Here is a 13,141-nt window from a genome sequence, read left to right as displayed (position 1 = left end):
AAATGTACAGAAAACTAGATTAATTTTAAAGTAGAAACCAACATAACTGCATAATTGCTGAGCGAAGAGTTTAGTTTGGCGTTCAGTTTAATTTTACCTAAGGTGCTCCAAAAACTGCCTTACGTTGGCAAGAATTCTAAAAACCAACTAGTATATCAGACAGCTCAAATCTCTGAACTAAACGTTAAAAAAACTAAGCAATATAGTTAAATAAGAAATTTTATAGTATAACCATTCTCTTCATTCTCGATTCTCAATAGAGCATATTCACATTCTTTGTACATTTTAGGGAACACTTCTAGTGCGGGAAAAAATTCAAACCAGAAATTGCTTTGATTTAATGAGTCCAGATTTAAAAAAGTCGACAAGAATTAAAAAAGAAATTGACGTTAGCAAACTTTAGCAAATATTCTCCTCTAGAAACACTTTCTATCATCTGAATAAAAATATGCTGAGCGGGCTTTTTTGAACAAAAACAAAGCCAACTTTAAGATTGTCGATCTACCTGAGCTTCAATTTGTTTTAAGTAGAAGTTATTAAAATGCATCTTAAACCTCTAATTTTGTCATAAAAAAGTTTTGAAAGCGACTAACAGAGCCGACTAACATCGGACGAACTTCTCTCATAAGACTGGCTAGGGAGAGGGGCTAGGTTTGATAGGAGCGAGCCTTAATTTAAAAGCTGGAATGGCACCACTATGTTGATTCTTAGGGATTGGAGCAGAACAAGAGAATGGGTGTCTATACTTTTAAATGAACCTTCGGTTGGTGAATTCATACCTCCTTGGGAGTTTTGGTGAAACACATACTTGAGTATAGAAGAGTATAGGAGATGTACGGGTTTAAACCCTTTCTGAGATTACAAATTTACAAGCCCCACAGGAAAACCATCAAGCAAAATTTGCATGAAAAAGATGAAAGGAGCCGAATGAGTGCTACAAACATCATTTGAGATGAATTACACTCATCTGAGTGTTTTATTGAACCCTTTTCTTATTTCAACCTCCGCATTTTTGATACATGGACTTCAATGAAAATTTTTATGCTAGGCCACAGACTCGCGCGAGCCGTCCTGTTCAGCTAATAACTTTCAATCATGAATGTTTTTCGGGCAAAGGCGAATTTTCCAAACTGATCATCGTACCACACCATATCAGATTTCTGGGATTTCAAACGATAGGCTTTCTAGATTTTTCTGATTAAATCTTTTGCCGGATCAGAGTTTATTGTGACCAGGGATATGATCTTGTTGAAAATCAACTCAAAAGAATTTCTCTCAAAACTGAATAGATAGCTGCTTGAATTGTGGCGTGCAATAGGATAAGAGCTCTCAAGAACTGTTTAATTGCTCTCAAACGAAGTTTGTAGCAATTATATTAGTCCTGTCGGTCTTTTTTTAATAGCCGCACAGCGATAGCTGGGGCTATTATTGGCCTTCTCTTGGTTTTTTTTACGACTCGAAGAGGAGTATTGGTTTTCTTAAGGTTTTTTTTTTTTACCGGAAGTACTATTCGTTCAGACGATGTTTTGACCTAAAAGCGAAAGCGAGTAAAATTGCAGTGTGAACTAATTTTTTCTGAGCGAGAGAAGTTTTTCGATCATGCGCTGCGTTTAGTGAATGACTTTTTGACATTGAAAAGTAGTTTTTGACTGAATGGCACATATAGATAACCGTTTTTAGCCGTTTTTTCGTCTAAGTGGCCTAGTTTTTTTGCTTATAATTTGGTTTTTTGTAGAAATAATTTTTAATCGATGCTACGTTGAAATGTAAACCCGGGAAATTGTTAGCACAGTATTTTGCATAGCCTGAAATTGCGTTTCAAATGCAAAATTAGCACATATTTCTTGATTTTTTAGTTAAATTTTGGCTTTTTTTTCTATTAATTTCTTCATTTTTGGATCTTTTAGCTGTTTTTTTGTCAAAAATCAGTTAATATGGCAACTTCCCTTTGATAATTCATATACACAATGCCTCTTTCTACCTCGATGTAATTTTGTTTCATAAAATTGTACATTTGCTAATCCGATTTTCGTAGTTTTTTGCAATTTTTTTTCAGTTTTTTGTTTGTATTTTGCATTTAATTACTAGAAATAGTATTTTGGGGAAGATGAGGGACTTTAATTTCGTTTCAATAAAAATTCAATCACTTTTTGGTGTTAAGTTTTTGAAAAAAAACAGATAAATTTTTTTCATAAATGCAGTCTTAAATATTTTTTGACCACTTTTTTGCAAAATGTTTCATTGTTTCGTATGTCTGAATTCTGCTTTTTCTTGTTTTATTCTGTTCAGCAAGCTGGATTTTTGTCTCGAATGACTCGTTGTCTTTTCTATGTCTCGATTGCTGATCAATGAAATGTACTCGTTTTTCTTGATTTTTTTAAATTTGATTTTTAACTTTCAAAAATCAAGAATTGGTCTTTTTGTTAGGTTGTTCCTAACATTGTGTCCATATTCTTCACATTCTTGTTTGTATCATTCTAGTTTTGTCCTGGCACCTACTTTTGTTTTCGTTATATTGATTTTTTCAGTTGTTAAAAAATTGAATGAATTCAGCTTTTTCTTAGATCTTGGTTTCTTCGGTTTGCAATTGATTTAATTCAAAATAAGGCTGTGCTGGGAGTTTGCTAGAAAGTCTTTTCCAACATTTGGACTTATTACTATCCATTGCAATTTTATTCCGGGCTGGGTATTGTTTTTCGACGATTGTTTGCCTTTGAATATTATTCTGTTGCTTTTGTTTTTCTATAATTTTTGAATTAGTATGAAATCTTGTTGTCTAGCGTATATACAACAAGGAAGAATCATGTATTTTTTTATTAATTGCCGTGATTAGAAATCTAATTGTAGTGGTTCTCGGATTCTTAAGTTTGAGCACTCTTTTTTGAATAATTTTGACTTTCCTGTCTTTTTTGAAAAGTTTTTATCTGCCGTTTGCTTTCGCGATCTTTTTGAGAATAGAATCATTAATTATCTGAGGGCATTTCATGGCCCTGTCAGATTTGTCAGGCTATTAGTTTTTGACCATCCTAAATATTTCAGACTTTTTTAACGTTACCAAACGTTTTCAATAATAAAATTTTGCTGCATTTTCTTTCTCTTGGTGACAGTGGTTTAAATTTCACTGATTTTTGGATCAGACCCGCGGAGGTAATCAGTCAATGATTTAATACAAAAGTCAATGGCTTCAGCTGCAATTACGGTTTTGTTAGTGAAGTTTTGGTGCTTCGAGTCGCTTCCGGAATTCTTCCGGCTATGTTTTTTATTTCGTCGTCATTATTTTTGTTACGACCATATGACGTCACAGCCACTTTTTGTTCATTCGTTCATGCAATTTCAACTGAATTGCATGTGTGACGTCATTTTTCGCTCTTAGTGGAGCGAGTTATTTTGTTCATGCGCGTGATTAAATTTTTGGTCACACTTGACTTACCTCACTCTCAAAAATGACTTCCTCAATTTGAAATTGACTTTTATTTACTTTAATTCAAAGAGATAAGGTCAAATGGGTGTGTGTCACTCTAAATGAAGGTTATTTGAGATCAGCTAATAGAGGCAGCAATAATTTATACAGATTTTTAATCAAAATATAACAGATCAGCCTTCAATGAAAAGACTATTTTTTTTGGTCTGTCTTTTTTACTGTTTTTTAAGACTGCCGATCTACGAATCTATTGCGGCTATTTTCTGGCAATCTGCCAGCTAAGTTTATGCGATTTTTCGCTTGACCAGTTTTTCGTCTGACGCTTTTGACTTTTCGTCCTCAAAAACGGGATAAACAGGTAGCGCCCAGCGGGCATTATGTGCTCTTAGAGCCTTTCAGGTCTGTTTCAGCTCAAACTGTCTTGGAGACTTATACTTATACTTATGGTGTGAGGGGCGGTTCTTAGAGGTTGACACCCCCCCCCCCCTTTGTTGACCCCCCACCCCCACTATTGGCTCCACCCCCCCTCCCCCCACCGCGCTTTTGCCCCCCCCCCCCCCCCCCACCCAGTGCTGCCCCCATCAGCCCCCGGTGCACCCCCCCCCCGTGGCTAGCTACTGACCAAGCCAACCGCTCGCCGGTCGTTTGAGAGCAATTCGCCCGACGTTAGTCGGTTTTGTTTTTTCAACTGCAGAAAGTTTTTGATAGTGGAAAACAATGACTTTTTTTTCCAAACGACGGAAACATAAAAATACCAAAGTAAGGAAACTGGCATTTTGTAACTTGGTTTTAATCCCTGGAAATCGGATTTCCTTTACGTGGTTTATTAAGTAGATTTGATCTTGTGTTGCAGAGAAAGATGTCAGCCGATGAAGTAGCGAAGGACACTTTCCTTACACAAGCAGCCATCGAAAGTGAAATGTCCACTTACGCTGTGAGTCCTCAAATTATTCCCTGAAAACAAACCAGATAGGTTTAATGGCGGCCCTGTAGTGTCGCGTATTGTAATCGATTGTATCTGTACAATGTAGGTAATTTTTGCTACTTTTTTATGGTAACGGCACTACGAACAATTTATTATTATTATTATTATTATTATTATTATTATTATTATTATTATTATTATTATTATTATTATTATTATTATTATTATTATTATTATTATTATTATTGTCCTCGAATTAATGCTTTTTGGTTTAAAAAAACTTAATCAAAAGCAGCAGATGAAAGTTGTTGTAACTAAAAAACCAGCAGTTAATGTACTGATAAAAACAAATATATTTCAGAACAACTCCGTTCGTTGCAAATCAGATAAAATAATAATGAACCAATTGAAAAATAGCTGATCTCTCTCCTCAGCTTCGCCCCTGGTAGAAATTGAACATATGAGTTTGCATTTTACAGCTTTTTATCTTTTTAATTTTAGACATTAATGGCAATGCTAAGGCCCACTTCTTATTAGGCTATTCAAATAATTGTTGCAAAGAGCGCCTGTTTGTTCATAAAGGCTTATGAGCAGCGGGGGCAGTTCCGGAAAATGTTTGTTTTGAACCAATTTCGAACCAACATTTCTGATCATTATATAAAAAAATTATGAAAATCTCGTTCTTATCTGTTTCTGCTGATTGCTAACTGTTTGTACCTGTTCTGTTCATAGGATAAGGTAAAGTGTGTGGCTCAGGTGTACTGTCAGTATGTATGCTTTCATTTCTATCTGTATTATTAGATGAGTTATGCTTTGGCGTTACGTTATCATAGCTCCTTTGGGAATTTTGGGGAGCAACAACAGAGAAATAACTCAACTAACAGAAAGCAAAAAAGCTTGCACCTCAAGTTTATGAGATATACGCTGAAAAATATGAGTAATCGCTGCTGAGCCCATTCAAAGTCACGACTGCATCATTATTAGTTGTTTCCAGGTCTAAATTGACTTTTTATAAGAATTGAATATATTGACTGTTAAATGTAATTTCAGCGACCAATAATTTTACGAAGTTGAATAATTTTTCGACGAAAAGTTCTACCAAATTCAGCTCAGCTTTAAAAAAAATAATACATTTTCTATACCATCTTTTAGTGGTCACGTTCATCTGAGTTAGACAGAAACTGCAACGGTAACTTTGCCAGATATCCTATTGACAAATTGACCGTCTCTGTTCATTTCCCATTGTAAAACAAAAAATTGTATCAAATTGTGATAAGTTTTTACAATGATTGAACTGAAATGATTCGTTAAAATTACACAGAAGGAAAAGAAGCAAAAATTTTTTACGTCATCAAAACTCTTTTCTGTTATACACGATTGATGTCCGTATAAGTTAAGTAACTCTGATGAAATTAATGTTAAAGGCAGTCATTAATTGAGAACCGCGAAGCAGTTTGAGATGGAAATCAGTTGTTTGAAGTGATCTTGAAACACGCGATCGTGCAAGTTTTAGAATGTCAGATCATAATAGTGCCAGATTATAGAATGCTAGATCTTCTAATCTATTGCCAGATCTTAATGTATTCAAACATGTAAAGCAAAAACAATGATTTTCATTTGAAATTGAATATACATTTGTTACATACATCCCCACTAAATGAGCACATATCGATAGAATTTCCATAGAATGCAGGATTCAATTCTTTTTCAATTGAATCAATCTTTTCCTGAAGTTTTCCAACCATTGAATTTTATCACGTCGTTATTGCAAGTGTTGTATCCAACCTGCCATCTTTTTTTGAAGTAAATTAACCCTTTTCCTTTATTTAAAAAAAGAACAAAGACATTTGGATAAAATGCAATATATATGTGTATATATATATATATATATATATATATATATATATATATATATATATATATATATATATATACATATAGGAGAAAATGTTTTTTTTTCGCTTGTGCACCTCAGTACGTTATGCTCCCCCGGTTACAGAGCATGTGATATTTTAAGCTAAATCATCGCTTAAAAATATGACAATTCCGTCGGCGGTTGCAAAAAGTTTGTTTTCAGTGTGCTTGGGGGGGGGGCACAAACGCAAGAGATCTCAAAAATGATTCAAAACTCAAAAAGTCGAAAATTGTTCTTCGGAAGAGTTCCATCGGGAAAAGAAAAGGGCTGATTGTCTGCAAAAGTAATATACCTGTTTTTGTGCAATAAAAGGATTTATTCGATTCCACCAAAATCACCTAAGACCTTACCTCCAAAACGGTGATCAGCCTGCTGGTACGAAAGCGCAATTACAGTATGTGGGTGCAATTATAAGCACTAATTGGATGGGGGTATAGATCCTGACAGTTAAGTTCTTTCGTAAAGTTAAGTTCAAGAAATGTAATCACTTTTGCAAAAAAAAGTTTTTTGACTGAACTTGCACAACGCGTGTTTCAAAAAAATTACATGACTCTGCTAATGTCACTTTGAAACGCTGGCAAACATCTCGAACCGCTTCGCGGTTTTCGGTTAATGCCAGACATTCTCAGAGACTTCATCAGAGTCACATCACGAATACTTAGAATAGTCAGGTAACCATGTTTGCTACGAAGACTTGCGTGTCTAAAATTTGGCGAACTAAAATCTGGCGAAATAAGCGGAGGATGTTGTCTCGACCTAAACTGATTTTAAAACATCTATCACACTATGTCCAAGTAGAGAATAAGTTTTCGTTATTGTCAATCGATATCTCTTAAGTTAGATTGCATTCATTGTCTGAGAAACTCGGATTTAGAATAGGCTAATAGAGTAGGGGATCGAAGATCTTTAAAAATTCACAAAATCTGAACAGAATTTAGTTCAATGTTTCGTGCAGAACAAATAATAATTACTTTGTAAATTTTTGGGTGCTCTAATACATTTGACTCTTTTATTGCGCTAGTAATGAAAATCAGTCTTGAGGATTGAATGGGAGAGGAGTGTTTAGAAATATGTTTGCTTTAATAGTCTTGATACAAGAAACTGATCATGCGGAATCGGCTTATAAATCTTTTAAGCATTATGTAAGGGAACTCTGATTGACTTCGGATTAGTGAAATCGAGAGCCTTTTTCTAAAAGTCAATTTAACCCTGGAGACGATTTGTAATAGTTTCAGTCTACCAAATTATTGTTAAATATTCTTGATCTATTTGGTTTCGACCCCAGTGTTTTTGTCCCCCCTGTATTTACAAATTATATGTTGTTATATATCACGTTGCTATGTAAAAAAACAGTACGGGTACCTGAGGCCGTTAAAATTATTTGACCACTAAGCTGGTGTTGAAACAGAATAGATCCAAAAATTTCTCGCGCGGCGAACGATAAAAAGTAAAACGCGCTTGGTTGAGAAAAAAAGTGGCTATTTTAATTTGGATTCAACCTTAATCTGTGCGTTTGCTTTTTGCTATTTGAGTTATATGCTTCCTCTCCCAAAGATATGCATGCAAAGTTTGGTCTGAATTTGCTTCTCAGCTTAGTAGATAAAGTTATCCCAAATAAATATTATTTTTATCCATTCCTGCAGAAACGACCAATTTATATTAAATTACCTACCCTGATTCAAATAGTGGTTTTTGGCTGCTGCTGCTGTTAGCATTAACAGTTGTGGTTGTTAATCTGATTCAGTTGTAGTGTTCATTATTAGTAAAGCAATCTTACATTGCAGCTTTTGCATGATGATAGAAATCATGTAATATGATGGTGCTCATATCTGAGCGATATGCTCCTATCTGTTAGACTTCGAGATATAACAGTCACCGGTTGGTATATAAGTCTGGCATAATAAAATTACCCGGGCTATAATGTTACCGGTAGCACACTAGGCCGGGGTTCTGGAGATAGTTGGTTGGAGTCATTGTGCCCTAAATATTTTTGGAGTTGTTGTTGATGGGATAGTGATATATTGATACAGACGCATTCGGCTAAAAAAATGAAATTTTAATTATGAAATTTTAATGTTTCGGGAAGTTGCCTGATAAATTTTTGTTGGAATCTCAGTTATTCAATACAGAACTTCAAATTGCCTAACATCGAAATAGACATTAATTTCTAATTTGTGATTTCTGAGGCATAGTTCTAATAAGATTTTGAGAAACGTATCATACCCATGCTTTGATTTCTCCAGATAATTTTTTCAGAGGATAGGATCACAGCTCAAAAGGTTATGTTATTTGTCGTTCGTGAGCATACAAATAAGCTATTAAACTATTTTGTGGCTCGTTCAAAAGGAAGCTCAGTGTTGCTCGAGGGGAGTAAATGAGTGACGAAATTTACTTGTCTATAACAATGACAGTAAGTAAAAATCAATGGAGTCAAAAATTACCACTTTTTGCCGCTTTCCTCTTCGGTCGGCGCACATCACATTTACCTTAAAAAGTGATCAGCAGTCGGCCTTCTGTATCAAAACTTTCATTTTATTAAACATCATTCCTCTTGCCAAACGATAAAGATTTCAAATTGGAAGTACAAATTGTTACTCCAGCGAGACCCAGGTTGAGGTTTCAGACCCAAGTTACCTCTGTTAAGAGAAGTTTTCAGACTTTGCGCTCTGATCAGAGCATGTGCTTCCAATTGAATAAATTCATAGTACACTTACTATATTTAATTGCTCTCAAACAAAGTGTGTAGCAATTATATTAGTCCTGTGGTCTTTTTATGAGATTTTTCGCTTGACAGATTTTTCGTCTGAACCATTTGAGTTTTCGTCCATAAAAACAGGATAAACAGGTAGCGGTCAGAGGGCATTAAGTGGCTGTGCAGCTCTCTTAAAGCCGTACGCTTTACTTGTCTCAGAGTATGCAACTGTTTTGTGGAGACAATTTCTGTGTGAGGGGGCGGTTTGGCTACCCTCCCTCGCCTTTGATCACATTATCGTGCGTTCGAAACGTCCTCAGATCAGACAATAGTTTGTTCAGTTCCGATCAGATTAGCTTGAGCTCAAATCCGCCTCTGATCAGATCATCCCAGTCCAAATTTGCCTCTAATCAGACAGGTTCCAAGCCATTGCCCAGACTTTGGTGCCCTCGAAAACTGTTCCAGACCGTGCAATTTAAGCGCACAATGCGCAAGTGCGCTCTGGAATAAGGTCACTTTGGTCTGGACCCCTGAACCTGGCTTTCAATTGGTGTAACTTTACTGTAAAATGTCCAATGAAAAGTGTGGCGAAATCCGTTTCGTTTTTTCTTTGTAAATCTTAGTAATGACGTATAATGACCTCTAATATCGTCATTTGAAGCCTTTAAGTGAAAGAGCAGGCTATGATAGACTCGAGCCGCCTTCAGTCATTTGAGAACAATTTGTCAGACGTTATTCGGTTGTAGTTTATATTTATGTGAACTGATAGACATACAGTTTCAGGACCTGTTCGATGACTACCTGGAGATGTTCATCCAATTAGGATACGTGGTCTTTTTCTCCTCCCTCTTCCCATTGGCTGCTCTCTGCTCCTGTGTGAACAACGTTTTCGAGATCAGAGTGGACGCTTTCAAAATCACACATGCATACAGACGGCCATTTGCTAAGACTGCTTCTGGCATCGGAGTATGGCAGGTAGGTCAAATTCTAAACGCGGCTCGAGGATATTCCGGAATATTATTTGAAACACCCACATGCAGGTTATAAAATGGCAGATCTCTACAGTACCACATTTTAGAACGACTGATTACGCTATGTACAGGGCCAATTTTTAAATTGGTATTTTCAAACGGCATTTTGAAATGTGTGTTTCAAGTAAGGTAGCGTGACACTGCTAAAGTCACTTCAAAGTTCTGGCATACATCTCTGGCCGCTTCTCAATTAATTCTACTGCCACTGAAGTACGGAATTTTTGAAAAATTAACTCAAAGAACCTACAGATATATACAGGAATGTGATGAGAATTTTGGCAATTTTAAACAAAATAAATCGTCGATTTTCAGTTTCTTACCAAAACTGATCGAAGCCCTTATTTTTTTGGTTGAAATGACGCTTCTGACAGGGACAAATACAGAAAAAACAATTATAGCCGAAATTTCTTACGAAACAGTTGAAACTTACAATAAACTTTCATAGTTCATTGTATAAAATCCACAGAAAGATTAGATAGCCATCAATTGATAGGTATCAATTTTCGATGTCAGAATTACTCTTTTATGCTGATTCTTACCCCCTATTTTACTTTCGCGCTAGGTTTCTGCTACACATGTTCTAAGTTTCACTACAAATTTTTATGGTTACGTAATCTTTACTGCTTAGGCTTTTAAGCTATCAGAATTAAGACAAGCTGTGGCTATAACCCAAGATAATGTCCTCAATCCAAATGCGGCTTTCGTCAGGCCCAATTGAGTTGCGGACCAGGGGGCATATTCCCAATTGAGTCGAGGAACTGCGAAACCCGACGTCTTTCTCGTTTTAGAGTTTAATATAAAATTAGGTAAATACTGTATTTGTAGAACATGATGGATGTGATGGGTGCAATTGCAGTTATGGTGAACTGTGCCCTGTTAGTGTCCTCTGGTCAATTGCAGAGATTGTTCCCTAGTCTGTCCCTGGTAGAGATAATAGTGATAGCTGTGGTGCTGGAACACATAGCCCTCTTGCTCAAGTGGTTCATCTCCAAACTCATTCCCGACATTCCCCAGTGGGTAGAGGCGGAAATGGCCAAGGTCGAGTTCAAACGTATCCAGGCACTCAGGGTTAGTTTACTCACAATTAACTCTCAACCTTAATATGTTATCATTGAAGTGTTGATCAGTGATAGAAATCAAAATAAAATTAGTAACTCCAGTGAACAACTGGAACTCTCATTAAGAGTTTTTCATTGAGAGTGAAATCATAGTAAATTAAGAGCAAAATGTTTTCAGATTTGTTTATTGCTTGGAACAGTTTAAATGTGGTCTATAATTGACTTATGTACAGTTCTGAAAACGGTTCAGGTACTAAATCCGGGCAGCAAATCCAATGGCCACTGTCAATTCACTGCCAATCACTGGCAATTTTCAAAAGAGAGAAATCAAAATCATTCTAATGAATTTCATTTAGAAGGGAGTGTTGGAATCCATTCACCTGAAGCTAATCAAGTATCAACTTAAGGTTCTTGATTAGATTTAGGTCGGTTGTCTTCGCTTTCGAGGAAAAAGTGTCTTAATGACCGGAAAATTATTGCGATGACACTTATTCATCAAACTAAAACGTGATCTCATCAGATTAAAATTAAATCACATTAAATCAATCGTAGACGGACGTTGGATACTACAGTAATAACTATGTCCCCATAATTGTTTTCGTGTTCATATTGATAAATCACATCAACTTGTACAGTATATTTCGACATTTTTTCAAGAGAATCTTGCGCTAATATAAAACTTTCAAAGTTTAGCCCCTTTTCGTGGTATTTTGGTACCAATTTTACTCCTTTTAGCGCATATCAAACTCATCATGTAAGCAGTTTGAGCTATTGTTTTTTAGACAATTCAACGCATGCTAACACACTTAGTATATTTCGAAGATTCTGTGAGCAGGTCTAAAAATAAAACTACATGTCCGCCTCCCCAGGTCCTAATTTTGAATGAATTATAGGATCTGGAAACCCTGGCATCTAGAGGTCACATGATTCTGCCTCAACACGGAGAGACACATACAAAACTAAATCTAGACTCACCAGACGGGGAGTTAGTTTCATTGAGAGCCAGAAACAAAAACACCCCAACAACTGAGACCTCATCTGCTACGACGCCGCACGAGCGAATTCTGCGACTTGAGCAGTCAATCTCTCCGGATTTCTACTCCAAGACACTATATAACAATTGTCCTGAAGGCGATAAGGAAACAGACGGTAAAGAAGGAAAAACTTCTTAGAAAATATTGAATATAAAATTTGTATATGATGTTAATTTGCATAAAAATTAAATATTAATATACCCTAGTGATGGGAGAATTCAAAATCTTGCGAGCAACCTTGTTTACGTTGTTTAATAAACAACCATTTGCTTCAAAGGTACTTTCTAAAACATTTGTACCCTAATTTATTTTTTACCTGGATTGATATCCTTGAAGTTTCGTGCAAGAATCTTGCAAGTTTTAAATAATCTCGCAAGATTCTTGCAAGATTTGAATCCGTTCATTACTAGGGTATAAACAGACCTTAATAGAAAAGGTATTGTCAGTTAATTTCAAATTTTTGAATTTGGGGACTGAGGCCGATTTTATTTTTCTGAGATTTTGACAAATGAGAATAACCAAAAGTCTAAAAGTAGGATATACAATAAAATTAAACGATTCAAGTCTACATAAATACTGAACGTGGTCTCATTAATAGCCACACAGCGATGTGTGTGGCTATTACTGGCCTTCTCTTGGTTTTTTTTAATTTTGTTGCCAAGATTTTTACGACCATATGACGTCCCAATCTGCTTTTTGTTCATTCATTCATACAATTTCAACTGAATTGCGTGCGTGACGTCATTTTCACTCTCATTGAAGAGACTTTTTTATTCCTTTCGTGATTAAGTTTTGGTCACACGTGACTTACGTTACTCTTAAAAATGACGTCTTCACTTTGAAATTGACTTCTTGTTACTTTAGTTCAAAGAAATAAGGTCAAATGAATGTGTGTCACTCTAATTGAAAGTTATTGGAGAGCAGCAATAACATATACAGATTCTTAATCAAAATATAACATCTCAACTTTTAATGAAAAGAGTTTTTTTCTATCTGTCTACGAAGCTATTGTGCCTATTTTTTGGCAGTCTTTCTTTGTCTGGAGATAAATTTTCTTTATCAGTA

The 13,141-nt window shown here is 35.7% G+C and overlaps 1 protein-coding gene across 7 annotated transcripts in view; it reads left to right on the top strand.

Moving 5' to 3' along the window:
- Positions 1-12,312, top strand: part of LOC142336503 (anoctamin-8-like) — a 110,446-nt gene extending 98,134 nt beyond the window's left edge. For 5 of the 7 annotated variants that reach the window (XM_075385394.1, XM_075385438.1, XM_075385430.1 and 2 more), the window contains 4 exons: positions 4,275-4,355; positions 9,731-9,928; positions 10,810-11,052; positions 11,936-12,312. In XM_075385394.1, coding sequence (XP_075241509.1) covers positions 4,275-4,355; positions 9,731-9,928; positions 10,810-11,052; positions 11,936-12,214 — 801 coding nt within the window. In that variant the 3' untranslated portion in view covers positions 12,215-12,312. The remainder of the gene's footprint in view (positions 1-4,274; positions 4,356-9,730; positions 9,929-10,809; positions 11,053-11,935) is intronic. The other 2 variants (XM_075385421.1, XM_075385445.1) reach the window with 1 other exon arrangement.
- The last annotated feature ends 829 nt before the right edge of the window (positions 12,313-13,141 follow it).

Source organism: Convolutriloba macropyga, chromosome 1 (assembly GCF_964194025.1).
Source record: "Convolutriloba macropyga chromosome 1, txConMacr16.3, whole genome shotgun sequence".
Taxonomy (NCBI): Eukaryota; Metazoa; Xenacoelomorpha; order Acoela; family Convolutidae; genus Convolutriloba; species Convolutriloba macropyga.
The sequence above is the reverse complement of the archived record's forward strand: the minus strand, read 5'-3'. Positions and strand labels throughout refer to the sequence as shown.